This window comes from Glandiceps talaboti, chromosome 13, assembly GCF_964340395.1.
Source record: "Glandiceps talaboti chromosome 13, keGlaTala1.1, whole genome shotgun sequence".
NCBI classification, from domain to species: Eukaryota; Metazoa; Hemichordata; class Enteropneusta; family Spengelidae; genus Glandiceps; species Glandiceps talaboti.
The window spans coordinates 19391740-19410166 of record NC_135561.1 but is presented as its reverse complement, the minus strand read 5'-3'; the positions used below and the strand labels follow the sequence as shown (position 1 = coordinate 19410166).

The 18427-nt window shown below is 36.6% G+C and overlaps 2 protein-coding genes across 2 annotated transcripts; both read right to left on the bottom strand.

The window, feature by feature from the left end:
* Positions 1 to 620: 620 nt before the first annotated feature.
* LOC144444477 (EF-hand domain-containing protein 1-like) lies at positions 621 to 6782 on the bottom strand. Its single transcript, XM_078133905.1, has 8 exons — positions 6680 to 6782; positions 5934 to 6155; positions 5175 to 5462; positions 4229 to 4577; positions 3216 to 3577; positions 2413 to 2810; positions 1857 to 2049; positions 621 to 1276 (listed from the first exon to the last, which is right to left on the bottom strand). The coding sequence occupies exons 1-8, from the start codon at positions 6722 to 6724 to the stop codon at positions 1199 to 1201; spliced, it is 1935 nt and encodes a 644-aa protein (XP_077990031.1). The 5' UTR covers positions 6725 to 6782; the 3' UTR covers positions 621 to 1198.
* Positions 6783 to 13635: 6853 nt separating this feature from the next.
* On the bottom strand, positions 13636 to 14832 carry LOC144444384 (uncharacterized). Its single transcript, XM_078133798.1, has one exon. The coding sequence runs from the start codon at positions 14830 to 14832 to the stop codon at positions 13636 to 13638; it is 1197 nt and encodes a 398-aa protein (XP_077989924.1).
* Between the last annotated feature and the right edge of the window lie 3595 nt (positions 14833 to 18427).

The following is an 18427-nucleotide window of genomic DNA, read 5'->3' as shown; positions in this document are numbered from 1 at the left end:
TTTATTCACTGAATCATGATGTACAACAATAGCGCAACATAACTCGTTCTCATTCATTCTAGATTGCTATTTTATGAAACTTCACACATTCACCAGATCATGGATATCAAGAATAGAACAAGTTTTTTAGGGGAGACACAAAGTGAGTTCGGATGACCGAACAATTCGGATAATTGGGTCAGATAATCAACATTTTACTGTACGAGTATTTTATATAGCACTTTTACACCGTGTTCAGAGTGTTTTAGAATTACTAGTATTTCCCCGTCATGGATCTACAAATGTATAATGACGACCCTTTATATTTCAAGCCCTGAGGAGAATACCACCCATTGCAGCATCTATAAGCACATAGCCAAACCTTCACATAGCAACCTGCATCCTATCAGATCCCCAATTACAGAGGTGGGTTAGGGGCTTAGTGGTTCAAGTCATACCCCAGGAATCAGACTAAAACCAGTCCACAACAAACGACAGTGACGTGGCTCAACCTGCAGCTTGTAGATTCCAAGCCAACCACTCTAACTGTCCAACCATCATGACTCCTCAAAGGAGTTCATAATACATGACATATAGACCTTCAGCAATCACTATAAACACACAAATCAATGCAACGGGTATCACTTCAACTCGTTTTTATTGAAAATTTGACATTGAACAGAACACTTTTAGTAAATACATAAAAATACCAATAACATAAGCTGTGTCTAGAAATATTCAATTTTAATAATGTGACAGTTTTTGTTGTAAAAAGTTGAACCATTTATTGACTATACATACTACATTGGAAAACTAAACCCAGACTAGACTACTGTATATTGTACACCTACACATTTTCATAGTCTTTATTTACAACTTTGGGGTATTTGCAGGGAAAAAAAGGTTGAAATTTATCATTTAATAGTCCATAACATGTGACGAATGTTATAAGCTGACCACCAATATAATATACAGTTTGTGTAGATGTTGGTAATCGTTAGAAAACCATTTATGGAAGTCAAATGAAACTTTTCAATTTTTATGATAGATAGGTTGGAAATGTAGTTGTTTTTCTTCATATATACAAACTTGGTAGAGTTCTTTAATTTTTTTAAACTGAAAAGTTGGTCACTTTTTTTTGGTCAACATATGTGACAATTTATTCCCCCTCCCCCATCAATTTTGTTGTAGAATTAATTACATAGTTCTTGATATTAATTTATGCCCAGTTGAGGAAACGGATGAATCCATCGTAATCTATCATTCCATCATTGTTCAGAGCACATTCTGCTATCAGCTGTAGAAAGAAAGAAGAAAAAATTTGTTAATTTTCATATTAACACCATCTTTGTCAATGAACAGTAGAATGTGTGACAAAGAACTTTGACCGATGTGTTCATTGTACTGATTTGACATGCCACTGACGCACAGTACTTTCTTGTGATGCACAAAAATTTGGTCTTTCCCAACCCTCACTATTATGGGTAGTAAGAGATAAAAATCAGTTTATAATTTCTACTCTCAATCAACCAACTGTTTCTGTACTCTGTCAGACAACGGCTTTTCACACATTAATTCGAATCTTTATCCAAACTGGGCCTTGAACTTAAAAGACCCGGGTTTAAATCCCAGGTTCCACACTAGTGTTTAGTGTTATCTTATCAGTAGGGCCATAAGGATTACATAGGATTATTATTATTTTGTTCTGAATCAACTTTTTCTATAAGCTCTGCTAGACAAATCCTAATCTGAACTGGGCCAAATGTATGACAACACTTCTCATATACACTTGGCACCTATTTTACACAATGGTGAAGTCTAATACAATACAATTAGAATATTCCAGAAGAAGAATAGGGGTGTATAGCTCTACTTACAGCATCAATGATGTCATCATCTATTGGTAAATTATTTCTCCTACAGACACTCTTCAGTCCAGCCACGTCGATTTTACCAGTTCTATCTCTGTCATAGCCCAGGAAAGCATCACGAAGTGTCATGTGATTTAAGTAGTTGGCCTTTCTCAGCTGTGCTTGTATTTCTTTGACAAGTCTGTCTCTGTCACCAGGTCTGTGGAGATATTAAATTGATATCTGATAAGTAATCATGCACATTACATATTACTTTCAACTTGGTATCTACCACTGCAGTGTTTTTGCTAAAATCTTGTAACAGAAGGGAAACTTTAGTAGAATTGGAATATACACCTTGTACCATAATTTTGACACTATTTTTCATACAAACATGTTGCCATGCCAATATTGGACAAGCCCCTCCCCCACCCCCATTGCAGTGCCGATTTTGACAATTGTAGTAATTAAGTGATGGATACCAAATACAACTTATAAGTGCTTTATTGTTGACAGTTTGTAACTTTGTTTAATGCACATAACCTACATTACCTCATTAAGATGAGATATTGCAAATACTCACGTTCGTTTCAATTCAAGGGGAGCTCCCTTGATGGGTGCCTGTTTGGGTGCTCCAGCTTGAGACATCTTAAGTTCCCTGATGGATTGAATGGTTCTCTCACTTCCAGGGAAGTCAGATGCACATTGCTCAAGGTAGAAAAGAACAAAGTCATCAGCATCAACTATACGGAATCTATGGTTAAACACTTCAATACATGCACCAATATACATGTCTTGTGGACCGTAGAACTCTGGACGTTCTGGTCTACTGCTGGGTTTGGCAACTCTCGTTCTTTCTAGGAATTTACCACTGATAATACCGGAATTACGAACTGGTGGTTCATAGATCATCATCATATCATCAGCTAAACGATAGCTGATGATGAAACGACGACCTTGGTCTTCTGGTCTGACAGAGTCCTACAGAAGGGATACAAACAAAATAGTTATTATTAGATTTTAATAAATCCAAAAACAATTCTACAACATACATGTACAATCACAGACCTTTATTAAAATCAGTTTGAGTTTTGCCAATGATTTAAGTATACATCAATAACTTGATTACTATCACTAAGTACATTTCAATATGTAGCACTGATTATCTCCAAAATGAAAAATCTCAACTTCTACCCCTGTATCAGAATATATAAACACATAATTTCACAATTCATGTCACAAATGTTGTGCCTTCACTGTCAAAAATATGAACGCAAATAGTGATCTCAATTACCAGCATACACACAGACTTACACACACACACACATATATATATATACACACACAGAGACACACTTACACACACGCAAAGTCAATAGTACGTACCATGACACCAGCAAAACGAAGAACCTTGTGATCATTCTCCAACATTTTGATGAAGTCTTTCTTGGGTGGTTGTGGGATGAGGGAGAGGCAAGACTGCAATGAATCTTCCAATGAACCAAAACCGTTGTATGGTGGTAAATCAGCCCTGGCTACACTATGTCCACTGCCCTTAACATCCATAGGTGTGAAGTCAGTAAGACCATACTTCAGGTTTAGGTACTGCTTAGTGAATTCATCAACATCGTAGATAAGGAAACGACGGTTGTAGATATAAATTGTTTTGCCGATGCAAAAATCTCTTGGGGTATACCAGTCCTTGATCTCGTGGTCAGACAGTTCCATAACGACAGATGGGAAAGAAGCTGTTAAGTAGAAACATTGATAGATTTTAGTTGTGTTGTTTTTCCATGCTGTGCAAAGGTTAAACACATAACACAATGCAGACTAGACAAGCGCATATATGATGTTGAAAAACGCAAACATATATACACTCACATGCATACAGGCTACATTTTCATCTCCTTTCATTACCAAACAAGGCAAAAACTTTTAAACATTTTTTGGTTACAATCTTCTTGATCTTCAATCAAAAACAAAACACATTGTAGTATAAATGTCCTGACTATAATATGAAAACTGTTGAAAACTTTCAGCTTCATTTTTCGTACTCAGGGGCTTGCAAAATAACATAATAAAACCATTGTACTACATCTCTCAGTGACCCTTGAGGATGCTGAGAAAACGTCAACGAAAATTTGATTTTCCCTTCAAATTTGTTTACTCTTTGAGTAGAAATTTTGAACCGAATGTTGTACATCATGTACAATTTTTTGCCTACACATAGGAACTAATGTCATTATCCATGGCTACCTTATCCCTTATAAGAACTGAACTCAGTGAACATGTATGAGGTGATTATCTGGCGTGAGTACAAAAATGGCTACCAGTAGATATGTACCTAGTAAGTGAGTGTTTTCTCTATTTCTGTGTACAAGACAACTACGTGTACTTACATTCAACCTTGGTTCTATCTTTTGGCAGTTTTTGACGGCGTAAAAGAAGAGGGAATGGATCACGACCGTCATTGGGTTCATGAACTTCCCGGACCTCCACTGTATCATCTACGAGATAGTACTGGAGGATATAGGGACGGATTTCACCAAACATGCTGTCACGGTCATCCCACATACAGTAGAATCGTAAGACTTTGCGATCCAGCTCCAGAAACTGTTTCAGTTTGTCAAAGTTGGACGGCGTGTTGAACATTTGTAACGCTGCTGACTCTTTGCGATTATTATTGTATGGATCAGCTGGGATTGCTTCACAACCATTTAGATCAATACCTTCCTGAGCCATGAAATTCTACAAAACAAGTGAAAAAGAAAATAGAATCGTTGAGTAACTCACTTTCACCAATTACTGCAGTGTACATTCTGGTAACAAGTTTGGAATCATTTGAACTTGGACGTGTTATTGTAGTAAAAATGTTGAATATTTGATCAAAATTAACTCAGCACTGTTTCGTTATACTTCTTCCATCATAATGGTTGATATTGTTAAAGTTACTGAAATTTTAAAATTGTGTGTTCTCTTTGGCAAAGTTGTCCTCTAGCACAAGAAACTGACATACTGTACTTTCTCATAACTCATAATCACATCTTTTATATTTTGTTATAACTGTCAAAATAAAGAGTCTATACAAATGTAACTTGATATTTGCCATATTTCATAATCATTGATTCATTTCTTACATTAATAATCTTCAAAATCACCATTTTCTAAATACTGTACATGACCCCATGTAACAGAATTTATTGACAGATTTTGTTGAACAACATGTAGCAGCACACCATGCTTAGTTTTAGTTTTAGCAAAATATAATGCTGAAGACATTTTCTCTGTAACATGGAAAAACTTTTCCATAAAACGAAGCATTGATTCTGTGATTGGAAAACTCACCTGTGTAAACAAGTCACAGTCCACAACACGGAAAACCTTTCCATAAAATGTAACGTTGATTCCGAGATTGAAATCCTTCCAGTGCCAGTGGTCTCCCTGGTCGTTCTTGGGTAACCGTTGACGTTTGATCAGTTTACCTTGTGGCATTCCACTATTTTCAACATGGGGCTCCACAACTGATATGCTGTCATCTTCCAAGTAATAGAAAATGTTGACTGGACGGATACGAAAATATTCATTTGGACTCTCATGCACAGTTTGTCTGAAGTATGCACTGAATTTTAACACCTGTAAATCAAAGAATTTTGCTTTAAAATTTCACCTTCTAATCCTTATTTTGAGAGTTAGGAGTCAGTCATCACAACTGCAAGTTCCTCTGTGGCAATAACTACTCTAATATTCATACAGATATAATTTTTTTTAGAGATTTCTGAATTTTACCATAGACTTGGTGGAGGGTCTATGATTTTTACCAATGTCACCCTCAAGATTTGGTGCACCCCCCCCCCCCCCCCATCTGTAAATGGCAAGCTATAGTTACAATGTGTACATACATGTATGAAATTTCCCAAGAAGATGAAAAATGCACTTGCTCTGGTCAAATTACTGTGATCAACAAATCTGTGTCTCTTTTCGTTTATTCTCTTACAGACAAATGTTAATGGAATAAAAATAAAGAAGAAAAAATCCACTCTTGATTTCATAATCTATTCTAATGTGTACATGTATGTTGAGTTACTTTTAACATTCAAAACTTACCTTCTTGTCAAAGGCAACATGAGCTGGAATAAAGTCTTCTGGCGGTGCTTGTTTAGCTTGACCATATGTTAGGGTTGGTCTCATATTAGCCAAGTCGTCAAGCTCAGATTCGGTGAGTTGATTGACTGGAAGGGGTTCTCCACCGATGCCAATTTCTGGCCTCCTTGGCAGGGAGTACCCATTTTTGTAGTCAAGGCTATGTGCTAGGTGATATTTGCTTTTCTGTTGAGACGTAAATTTACCAGTGCATCAGTATCTAGTGAATTATTTTGCCATCCTTTTTTGTGTTCTTAATTTTCAGTTTCATTCAAAACAGAAAATCGTTCCAAAGGTTGTTGAATCATGGATGTAAAAAATATCATTTGAAGGTTGGTTGGTGTCTCGAGAAGCAAAACACAAACATTGAAACAAACTAGAAATAAAACATGTTCGGCTGCACAAAGGTAGTAGCGGCGGAGTAAGAAATGTTTCTCGTCAATAATTATATCTAAAACCATACTACAAACCTATTATTATAATACCACTAAATATTCTCAGGAAAGTTATTATTTTTAAGAAGTAAACGAACACTTGCGACTTAGAAACCATTGGGGATATTTCAACATGGCTGCCGTTGCAAAGATATTGCGAACACTCAGAAAATAACAGGGAAATTCACGCAAAATGCGGGATTGTAGAGTACAAAAATGAATTCTTTAAGAAAATTACTGAGTTGATCTACACTTAGACATAAAATGAAAACTTACTGTTGGGTCGTTAAAGGTATTTCCAGGCAGAAATGGCAGCGACATGATTGCAGAATGCCGACTGTTGCTGCAACGCTGAAAACACTGTAGTATTCTGTGTTGGTAGCTAGGCAATGACGTCACTAGGCGTCGTCAGGTAAACAGTTTGGGCGCCATCAACGGTAAACCACAAACTTCTTTATAAAAGGACGCCGCTCTTCATTTATTTTAAATACTTTCGTTTTTTTGTTAGGCTTGTGTTTTGACATTTAAAGATGGCGGAAACCAAAATGGAATAATCGTGACTAAATGAAAAATACTGATATCATCCATTCAAAATTAGAGATACTCTGTTCACTTTGCACACAATTTCAAAATTCCACGGAAACACACACCAATGATGACGCACTGATAAAGAACATTTCAGCAAAATACATACAGCATACACATTTGATATGTACGTTCATATAGTCCACAAATCTCATCACATTTTACCAGATTTTGAAATTTCTATTCTACTAACTGACATGATGAAATAGCGCCCTCATTGCCAAAATACACACTACAGATTAAAAACAGTGTTGTTCATATTATGTTTATTTTCCTTTTCATAAATTTTCTCATTCTACTGGCATCAAGTCTTTTAAAAATACTATACAGTTAGTTACGTGATGATTGTCCCATCCAACTTCAGCCAGGAAATGTGAAAATAATGAATGTTTTTAAATACAACTCTCCAACAATGTGCTAAAAATTCACTTTATGTAAATAAGCTAACTATGCACCGACATTGAAACAAATACAACGCAACTAGTTCCACAACTTTTGAAAATAAAAAATAAATTGTTCTAATCTCAGAAAGTATTCCACCGATTTGAACATTTCAGACGTAAACGAGTGAAAATAATGTATGAGCATAAATTTATTTGGGATTTTTTTTTATTCCGCATATTCTGCTGATTAAAAGAAAACATCACTTAAATACTGCACAATATAATTAAGATATCAAGCAAAATATCACCAAGAAGTGAAGAGTTAAATTGCTAATGAAAGTACAGTAAATCAAATTCCATGTTTTTGGAATTTCCACTATATTCTATATATACACACTGTCGTCAGACCACAGGCTTTTTTACAACACTGTTCAAAATTCACCGTTTTTGCTGAGTCAGCAGAAAAATACGGTCTGGCTTGTGAGAATACATAGACACACTATATAACCTGAATACACCCAACAACAGATTGACATCGTGATCACACTGGGGAGCTAATTTTTGGGTGCAGACCCAAAAATCAATTTGATGGGATTTACTCTATCATATTATGTATACAACTGCACGAACACATTGACTCACGGGTGATTCAATACTGTTTTAGGGTGTATGATATTAGGACTAAATTATTACATCTAACAGACTGGTTTATAAAAATGTTCTAGTCACAGCTAGTGCAGCTTTTACAAACGTTCTAGTCGTAGCTAGTGCAGCTTATCAGGGAGAAGGTTTGATTAATTTTATTTACCATATTACATTCTAAAACTTTTTGTTAAAATTTTCTTGGTAAATTCAAGTTCAATTCAAGAGTAAGAAAAGTAGTGTATGGGTACATACATAAAATAAATCATGCCTTCTAATTGATCACATTTTTATCTGAGTGTGATGTCAATGTTGTGGTGATTTTTCTAAAACATAAATTAAACAATATACAATCACAGAAAAATACATGTTATGACAGTCTACAAAGAGATGTATATATACATAGAGTGATTGTTAGGCAAAATGATTTGAATACTTAGCCAAGTGCACTCATAGTTTTGGTTACCCAGACTCCTCTGACTTCCACCAGTCCCGATTGGATAAAAATGATTCCTAATTTTCATTTTCATCAACTCTATATATTTCATGGAAATCATGGTATAATTCCTTTTTGCAAATTGTCTTTGTTGGAAGATAAACATAAATACTTTTAAAAAAGAGAGTTGCCACTGTGTGATTTTACTACGGAGGTCACGTTAACATGTTGTGGGTCTATCTCTCTGAGTAGCCATCTTGTCCCAATCACAGAAGTAGCATTCTCCTAGACTCACTGGGTTTGGTGGAAGTCAGGGGAGCCTGGGTAACCGAAACTAAATCACTTTGAAATTCACTCAGTTGGCTATCTTGAACTACTCCCATGATTCTTTACAAAAAATGACTTATATAACCAAACAAATTTGCTGGTACTGAAACCATCTTTTATAGACAGGTACATTTTATCAAAGTCATTTAATATCTAGCTGTCACAAGATTCAACAAACAATAACATTTACTTATGGTAACCTTTGACATCATGAGGAACTATGGGAAATTCAACATGGAGGAGATTAAATTACAGTTTATTTGTCAATAATCTAATTAAATGTATAGAAAACAATAAATTGTGTACTTTACACATTTTATAACTCAGTAAATATCATGACTGACATTGAAAGTTCTGCAATTACTTGCAAATATACATGTAAATACTTGCAAACCCTGATGTAATAGATACTGTACTACAAACTTCTACACATAGCTGTATCATCTACATACAGGTGAGAACTACACTTATGTACAATGTACGTCCCCTCGCATTAGACACAACAAATTGAAGAGTAGAATAAAGGGAAGTCAGCCCACACGGAACTCATCCCCATGATGAACTTAGCCTCATGCCAAACATGGCCCACATAAAGAATGCAGTAACTCTTCCTTACTGATTTTGATAATGTAAATTTGATTATTTGGGAAAAGTAAAGCACACAGCATTTTAATAGCTGCAAAATTTACTCAAAACTCTTTGGACTGAGCACCGTTTCCCATTCTACACTATGTAGATATGACATAGTGTTTTATTTGTCAATCAAACTATAAAGGTATTTCAGACTCCACATTGTGAACTCAGAAGTAATGATTGATTTTTGGCCAGAGTTACAAAAATTGAGATTATACATGTACAATGTATATACATTTATCATCAATACTTTTTGACTTTGGCTGCTTGTAATGGAATCTGTTTGTAGTCACGGTGCTAACTTCTCTTCTGACTGGCATGGGGCCACATTTTAAGTGCGACCACGTCACAATAAACCCCTTTTTCCAAATCCAAAATTCTATCTCCTTCCCATTTCAACATTCCAGTTAGCATGGAGGAGCTCAAGGCATATCAAGTCCACTGTATAATTACATCATCCTTTTCATTTAACATTTCTATAATTATTACTACAACACACAGGGACTATTATAATCTCTTATCATATAATATACATATATACAATTTGTCTTTTCTGATGGTTGGGCAGTTTACTGAAACTGTTCTAGCAGCTGAATTTTCCCATTTGAAAAGTTGCTGCAGAAATAGTAAACATATTGTAACAATTACAAGTTGATGCTCAATATATATATGAATTTGTTTGATCTATAATGAACCTCAAATGTACAACACTGTCATCTGATCTATAGTAATCTGAAATGTACAACATTTTATCAGTTGACAGGTGTCTGAAATGTACAACACTGTCATCTGATCTATAGTAATCTGAAATGTACAACATTTTATCAGTTGATAGGTGTCTGAAATGTACAACACTGTCATCTGATCTATAGTAATCTGAAATGTACGACATTTTATCAGTTGACAGGTGTCTGAAATGTACAACACTGTCATCTGATCTATAGTAATCTGAAATGTACGACATTTTATCAGTTGACAGGTGTCTGAACTGTACAACACTGTCATCTGATCTATAGTAATCTGAAATATACGACATTTTATCAGTTGACAGGTGTCTGAACTGTACAACACTGTCATCTGATCTATAGTAATCTGAAATGTACATTTTATCAGTTGACAGGTGTCTGAACTGTACAACACTGTCATCTGATCTATAGTAATCTGAAATGTACATTTTATCAGTTGACAGGTGTCTGAACTGTACAACACTGTCATCTGATCTATAGTAATCTGAAATGTACATTTTGTCAGTTGACAGGTGTCTGAAATGTACAACACTGTCATCTGATCTATAGTAATCTGACGACATTTTATCAGTTGACAAGTGTCTGAAATGTACAACACTGTCATCTGATCTATAGTAATCTGAAATGTACATTTTGTCAGTTAACAGGTGTCTGAACTGTAACAATGTTGTTTGAACTTCAAAATATGAAATGTACTACTTAATGACTTTTGTCGTACATGTACATTATCCTGAAATGTATGACACTTTGTTGTTTGACCTATCTAAATCTGAAATGTACAAGTTGTTTGAACTATAAGAATCTGAAATGTACAACACGTACACCATAGTTTGACCTGGACAACTGTGAAATGTACAACACACCATAGTTTGACCTGGACAACTGTGAAATGTACAACACACCATAGTTTGACCTGGACAACTGTGAAATGTACAACACACCATAGTTTGACCTAGACAACTCTGAAATGTACAACACACCATAGTTTGACCTAGACAACTCTGAAATGTACAACACACCATAGTTTGACCTAGACAACTCTGAAATGTACAACACACCACAGTTTGACCTAGACAACTCTGAAATGTACAACACACCATAGTTTGACCTAGACAACTGTATGAATCAATGTCTCTTAAAGTATATTAAACTAAAATGTACGAAATATATTAATCTGAAATATATGAGCCGTCACATTTTTATCTCATGAAATAAAAAATGCATGAACTGTAGTTCGACCAATACAAATCTGAAATGTATGACGTCGTTTGAAATATACAACACAACATCTTGTGAACTACATTTGCATAAATCTGAAATGTATGACAAGTCGTCTATTAATAGTCTCTGTGAATCTGAAATATACAACACAATCTTTTAACATACGGTAATTTAAATACACTGTAAAAGTGCATGGTACAGAAATATGTCTATGTTATTAATCACCCAGGTATGAAGTTAATAATGAAATAACTATAATCTATCCTACTGGACTAAATTGTTCCATAGGATATACTGCAATTATGCTGTTATTATACAGAGAGCTATACAGGGCTGAAAATACATTCTTAACTGCAATGTTTATAATTTGTGCAAAGTGATATATAATGATCTGTACAAAAAGGAGTGACCCGGTTAGTCAGATTTTGTCAATCATTGATAAAACATCATGGAAAGCACACAAGATTGTAACCTATCTTCGCAAAGTCTTTAGATTGCAAACACAATTCGTTAAAAAGGCACAAGTTGAGTTTATACATATCTGGGTGTAATTTCTGCAGCCATCACATGCAATTGACTGAACTCAAACCTGTTATTAAAATATAACTTATAAAAGATCTGTTGATGCAATTTATCAGATTCTATGTATAAAAAAATGTTCAGGAAATTCCTACTATGCAGTCACTGTTCTAACATTGCCTGAGGCAATTGCAAAAGTCATAGAAGACATGCGTTGACTTTAACTTACTCACTAGTTTTTATGCAAGTACTGTCATGTGAGTAAAAAGCTTATAAACTCAGCCTGTGCCACTTCCACGTTTGATTATCAGCTATGTTCTGAGGAAGTGAGGTGAAGGCTAAGCCAAGTAGAGTTGAGTCCCCAAAAATATAATATAAAGTGTACACTTTGTGGCTACTTTTTGTGATCATTAACATACATGTACACCAAACATTAGCTACATTGTAGAACCATGAAGGATGTTAAACTAAAGCACAGTGGACATCATATTCACATACATGTTTCATCACAGTGACTGTGACAGCCTTGTCATTCGATCACTGTGACAGCCTTGTCATTTCATCACTGTGACAGCCTTGTCATTTCATCACTGTGACAGCCTTGTCATTTCATCACTGTGGCAGCCTTGTCATTCCATCACTGTGGCAGCCTTGTCATTCCATCACTGTGGCAGCCTTATCATACCATCACCTTATCAGCCTTGTCATTTCATCACTGTGGCAGCCTTGTCATTTCATCACTGTGACAGCCTGGTCATTTCATCACTGTGACAGCCTGGTCATTTCATCACTGTGGCAGCCTGGTCATTTCATCACTGTGGCAGCCTTGTCATTCCATCATTGTGGCAGCCTTGTCATTTCATCACTGTGACAGCCTTGTCATTCGATCACTGTGGCAGCCTTGTCATTCCATGTGGCAGCCTTGTCATTCCATCACTGTGGCAGCCTTGTCATTCCATCACTGTGGCAGCCTTATCATACCATCACCTTATCAGCCTTGTCATTTCATCACTGTGGCAGCCTTGTCATTTCATCACTGTGGCAGCCTTGTCTTTGCATCATTGTGACAGCCTCATCATTTCATCACTGTGGCAGCCTTGTCATTTCATCACTGTGACAGCCTTGTCATTCCATCATTGTGACAGCCTCATCATTTCATCACTGTGGCAGCCTTGTCATTGCATCACCTTATCAGCCTTGTCATTTCATCACTGTGGCAGCCTCATCATTTCATCACTGTGGCAGCCTTGTCCTTGTATCACTGTGACAGCCTCATCATTTCATCACTGACAGCCTTGTCATTTTGTTACTGTGGCATCCTTGTCATTCAATCACTATGGCAGCCGCCAATAATTGAATCATCACGTTCTGGGTCAGAAAAAATACTTGAAGTACATGTAAAGCCCAATTTGAAAATAATGATATTTCAATCAAACTTTCAAAGTGCCACTTCAAGCAGAATGCATAAAAATCTACAATAAGAAAAATGAAAAATATTTTGTTTGCATTTACAGTACACATCATCTACTACACGTTTATGAAAGACATCTTATCAGGACAGTTCGACGTACAGTTCATTCCTTTTCTACGGAATACAATTCAATTTCTGGGGTCCCAATTCTTCTATTACTGTAACTGCAAAACATCCCCATGTCTTAATGGTAGAGCCCATATTGCAGTCTAAAATACTACTACTAAGAAATAGTGACCCTGGTAATGGGGGTGGACATGTAAGGTTGATTAAGTCAATTCACCAGGAGGATAATCAAGTAGTAGATACGTCTTAAGATGCTCTGGGAGTTGTAACTGCCGAACAACAGCATGGCACCGATTTCCGAGTTGACTACGGATGCAGCAACGGCTAAGATGTTGTAGTTTTCTTGGCTCATTGCCAATTGTCATCAGCTCTTCATAAAAACTAATAGCAGAATATGAAATATCACTTGGGAGTTGAACAACAACGCTTCGTAAGTCAATAAGGGGTACGCTATTGACAATCAGTGAAACCACGTCCGTTAAGTGAGTAGCCTGCGAACGGACGAGACAAGCCTGTACAGTAGCACCGCAAAACTTCTTCATAAGGGCTCCATGATTTAGGAGATTTTGAAAACAAAAATACACTCTTCTGGCTTGATTTGAATCTGGTTCTGCGAGATCTAGACATTTTGCAAAGACAGATAAATTCTTAACGGCTAAATCGAGCGGTGTTTCACCATCATGATTAGCAGCATTTATGTCCACGTAATTCAAGAGATAGTTAATAACACTGATTTTGCCATGTCGACAAGCATAGTGTAACGGTGTATTACCCTTGGCGCTCTTAATGTTTGGATCTGCTCCACATTCAATAAGGGCTTGAACGGCATTTACAGCAGACCGAAAAGCTGCGTATGATAGAGCGGTGTTGCCATGTATATCCTGTTTGTTTATATCTGGGTTGTATTTTAATAGCGTGAGAACATGTTGGTGGTGTGCATCACGATCAAACATTGCAGCGTAGTGTAATGCTGTTCTATCTAGGTCATCAGCTCGTCTGATGTTTGCTCCATACTTTATCAGACATTCTACAATTTCAGCATCAAAATTCCAGCCAACAACCATATTCAGAAGCGATCCTCTCGCACTCGTTATACCTGGATACTCCACTACTGCACCTGCCTCAAGAAGCAGTCGCACACTCTTGACATACCGAAGGTCCTTGTGTAACATATTATACATGTATGCGTTACTAACAGCAAGATAAAGTGGCTGGTAGTCATAGAAACTGGAATCCTCGGGATGGAAATTCAGCTGTGCCCTTTGATTCAGCAGCAGCTGGATGCATTTCCAGCTACCCCATGTTGCTGCAACATGTAACGGTGTCACAGCAACAGCGTTGGGTTCATTGTTGTCATGGACACATGAGAAACAACTACGATTGCGAACTTTGATTTTCATGGCGGGAGTGATTTCACCAGTACTTAATAAAGCATCAAGGAGATCACTTTCGTCCTCTTTACAGATACCAAATACTTCTCTTTGTAAGTGTATTGGTGGGACGGCGTCATCAATTTGTTCTGTTTCCATAGCATTTGTCATCTTGGGTTCAACAAGTATTTACCAATACCTCCAAAAATCAGCAATGACCTGTGTATGTGAAAAAAAGTAACTCATCAAAGTCAAATAAGTTTATGAATCATGATCAAATGATGAATAAATCATTCACTGTCTACTAATGCACACTTGTATGTCACATTTTGCCTCGGTTACTCAGGCTGTCACTTCATGGCTACCACCAAACAGAATCTAACGAAAAAATAATAGAAATGTAAGTGACTTCTGATATTGGTTAGGACACAAGAATCACAGGGAAAGTTCACTGCCAGGAATGGGATTCCACGTGTAATTTTTGGCGATCCCAGCTAGCTCTTGTGCCACATGTTTGACAGTCTTGAGCAATGTGTACCTGATAATTTCAAGTAATATATATGGCCTTGTATTCCTATGAGTCATACATCGTAACTAAAAGTGGAAATCACAAACAGTTTTATTACTATTTCTGCTGACACTCTTGGGGCGGTAGTCATTAACTCAAGCGAAAGCCTCAAACTTTCAAGTAACTGAGACATTGTCAACTTTGAAAAAGCCTAGTCAATTTCATCAGACATTGCCAAAACTGTGCAATATCTCACACATAACTTTATCTTTGGTACTACAGTACTAAATGGGTAGATATGGACTACGTGTTCCATTCAGGTGCATCTTCAGTGAGCACATAGGATTAAAGTATTCACAGAGCAACCTCTATCCTACCAGGTCCCCCATCAATACAGCCGAGTTGACTGGGGGCACAGTAATTGTTTAAATCTCACCCAAGGACTTTATGCCATTCAGAAACACATGTCAGTGACAAGTCTCACACCAGTAGAAGAGGCCGTTTCAAGCACCTTCAGTTTAAACGCCAAGCATATCAACACAGTTTCTTTCCTAAAACCATTAGGGACTGGAACTCACTACACCATGAAAGCCAGTCAGGACACTGACACTTTCAAGGCTAAACTCCATAAACATTATTACTAGATTTTTGTGTGCATCCCTCCCCCAGCTGTGATATCCATAAGGAGATTAGCTGGTATTACTATTATATAGATAGACAGACCAGATTCAAAACTGATTACTTTAAACATTCAACCCTTGTGACTTCACTCCATTCTACCAAACCACACTCACTTTATCACTAAACACACAAAAAGTATGAATACTATATGAATATCCCTCTAGTTTATGTGGCATCTATAGAAAACATTGACCAGCAATGTATTGCACATGTTCCAAAAATTATGTTTTTCTCCTTTGCCTACAACTATTTTTGTTTACAAGAGTTCATATAAGGTCAGATGTAGAGACAACAGTCTATCAGATCCCATATTTTGTATCAGTCTGTAAATGTAATATTTACAGGAATGTATGCTGATAGCATTATTTATAAATATATACCTATATCAAATAAAATTATCATGAATGCTGGCTGTCTGTCTGTTGTCTGTCTGTCTGTCTGTCTCTCTGTCTCTGTCTGTCTGTCTCTCTCTGTCTCTCTGTCTCTCTGTCTCTCTCTGTCTCTGTCTCTCTCTCTCTCTCTCTCTCTCTCTCTCTCTCTCTCTCTCTCTCTCTCTCTCTCTCTCTCTCTCTCTCTCCCATGATAATATAACACAGTCAGCACGATACCATATATCTCGCCCTCCCCTCACAACGATACAACTTCAATGTCGTCTGCTGAGATAAGGTGTCGACCTCAACTTGATTTATTCCAAGATAAAAATGGCCAGTATATCATTTGCACCATCACATACAAGATGTAAATATTGGCTCACTCACTCTGGTTTTTACAAAATATCGCTGAATTGGATACTGAATTTAATATTGTTTACCTGCTGCAGAGACTCATGACATGTCAATTTGTCATGAAGTGCTCAGGTACCGTCGCACTAGACTACAGACTCATTTTACTCTAGAGTAGTACAGTGGCTAGATCAACGAATGGCTTGCAAAGAACGTACACTATGTATATACTCAAATTCATTCAGTGATGATTCGTGAGCAAGACACAGCAACTATATTTTCACTCACCGTCATTCGAACTGTTACATGTAAAGATGTCTGACAATCCGTACAGAACAGACCGACATCAGCTAGATGTACGTGTAAACGGTGTATGTCATGTCTGTCACAGAAATCCCAGCATACGTACGTCACATCAGTTCTTTACTCCACTGTTTTAATAGTTCAGCTGTCAATAATGGTATATGTGTTTTCTATTTCTTTCCTTACACAGACGCTGAGACTCCGCCCTCTTGTCTATACAACTGGCGATACACTGGTATTTATAAAAGCGAATCCATTGAAAATATAATATAATAATATGAATACATCGCTTACAAAAGTGTATGGAAAATACAAATGACCTTGCCACCCTCATCGCCCGTTCAATCAGTACTCACACACTGAGAGCGGACTATAACTTGAACTGTCCGACTTGTTCACACTGTGAGAGCGAGTGTTGTTTCACGGTTAGGCAAACAAGAAAGGGTGAAAAAGACTTGTTTCTGGTCAGGACAGTTTGCCTAAAATGGCAAGTCTTTCTATGGCCATGGAATGAAAGTGTGGATTCCGTCGAAAAACTACACGGTTAAAAATTTTATTTTAAAAAATCCATGAAATGTGAAAACATATCTGGATATTAAAAGGGACACAAACTGAGTTCATTAACGTTTCTTGAGGCGTAATTTTAGATGCACATTTAAAAAGGTTCTCTCAGTATTCTACCCAGGCATACTTAACAATCAAGCCTATTTTTAAGATAAATGAGGACGTAATTCATTATACGTAAACAAAATGTTGAAGCAATCACTGCTATGAAATCAACTGTTCTAACAATTTCAGAAAACAGAATGTAATGTTACTGAAGACACATGTCAACAAAACATTATACTATAAGTTTAATCGAGGTTTTATTTTTAATTGAGTAAACAGCTTATAATTATAATTATAAACTCAGCTTGTGCCACTTTAAGTAAATACTAATTGATAGCAAAACAATAACAACGAAAACAGAAAATGCAAGCACAGAGAAAGTTATACACACACACACATACATACATACATACATACATACATACATACATACATACATACATACATACATACATACATACATATTCATATAAGTATAAGTGTCTCACTAGAGAGAACAGTGCTCGATGCAATATTAGTAGCAGAGCTTTATGGACTATGCTTTTCCCTACTTTTTACTGCCAAGATGATATTACTGTATTATTACTAAATACATGTAAAAAATACTCCATCCCTATGTAGTCGCTAATTACGTGATGTGCTAATATTAAGTATTTGCGAGACTGACAAGCAGTCCACTGCGAGTCATGATGCAATACCAGGCATGTGAATATGATATGGGGGGGGGGGGGGTTCATCGTGGTTTAGAAATAATCGATAGGGGCACCCCCCCCCCCGCCGCCTGAAATACCAAAAAGGGTAT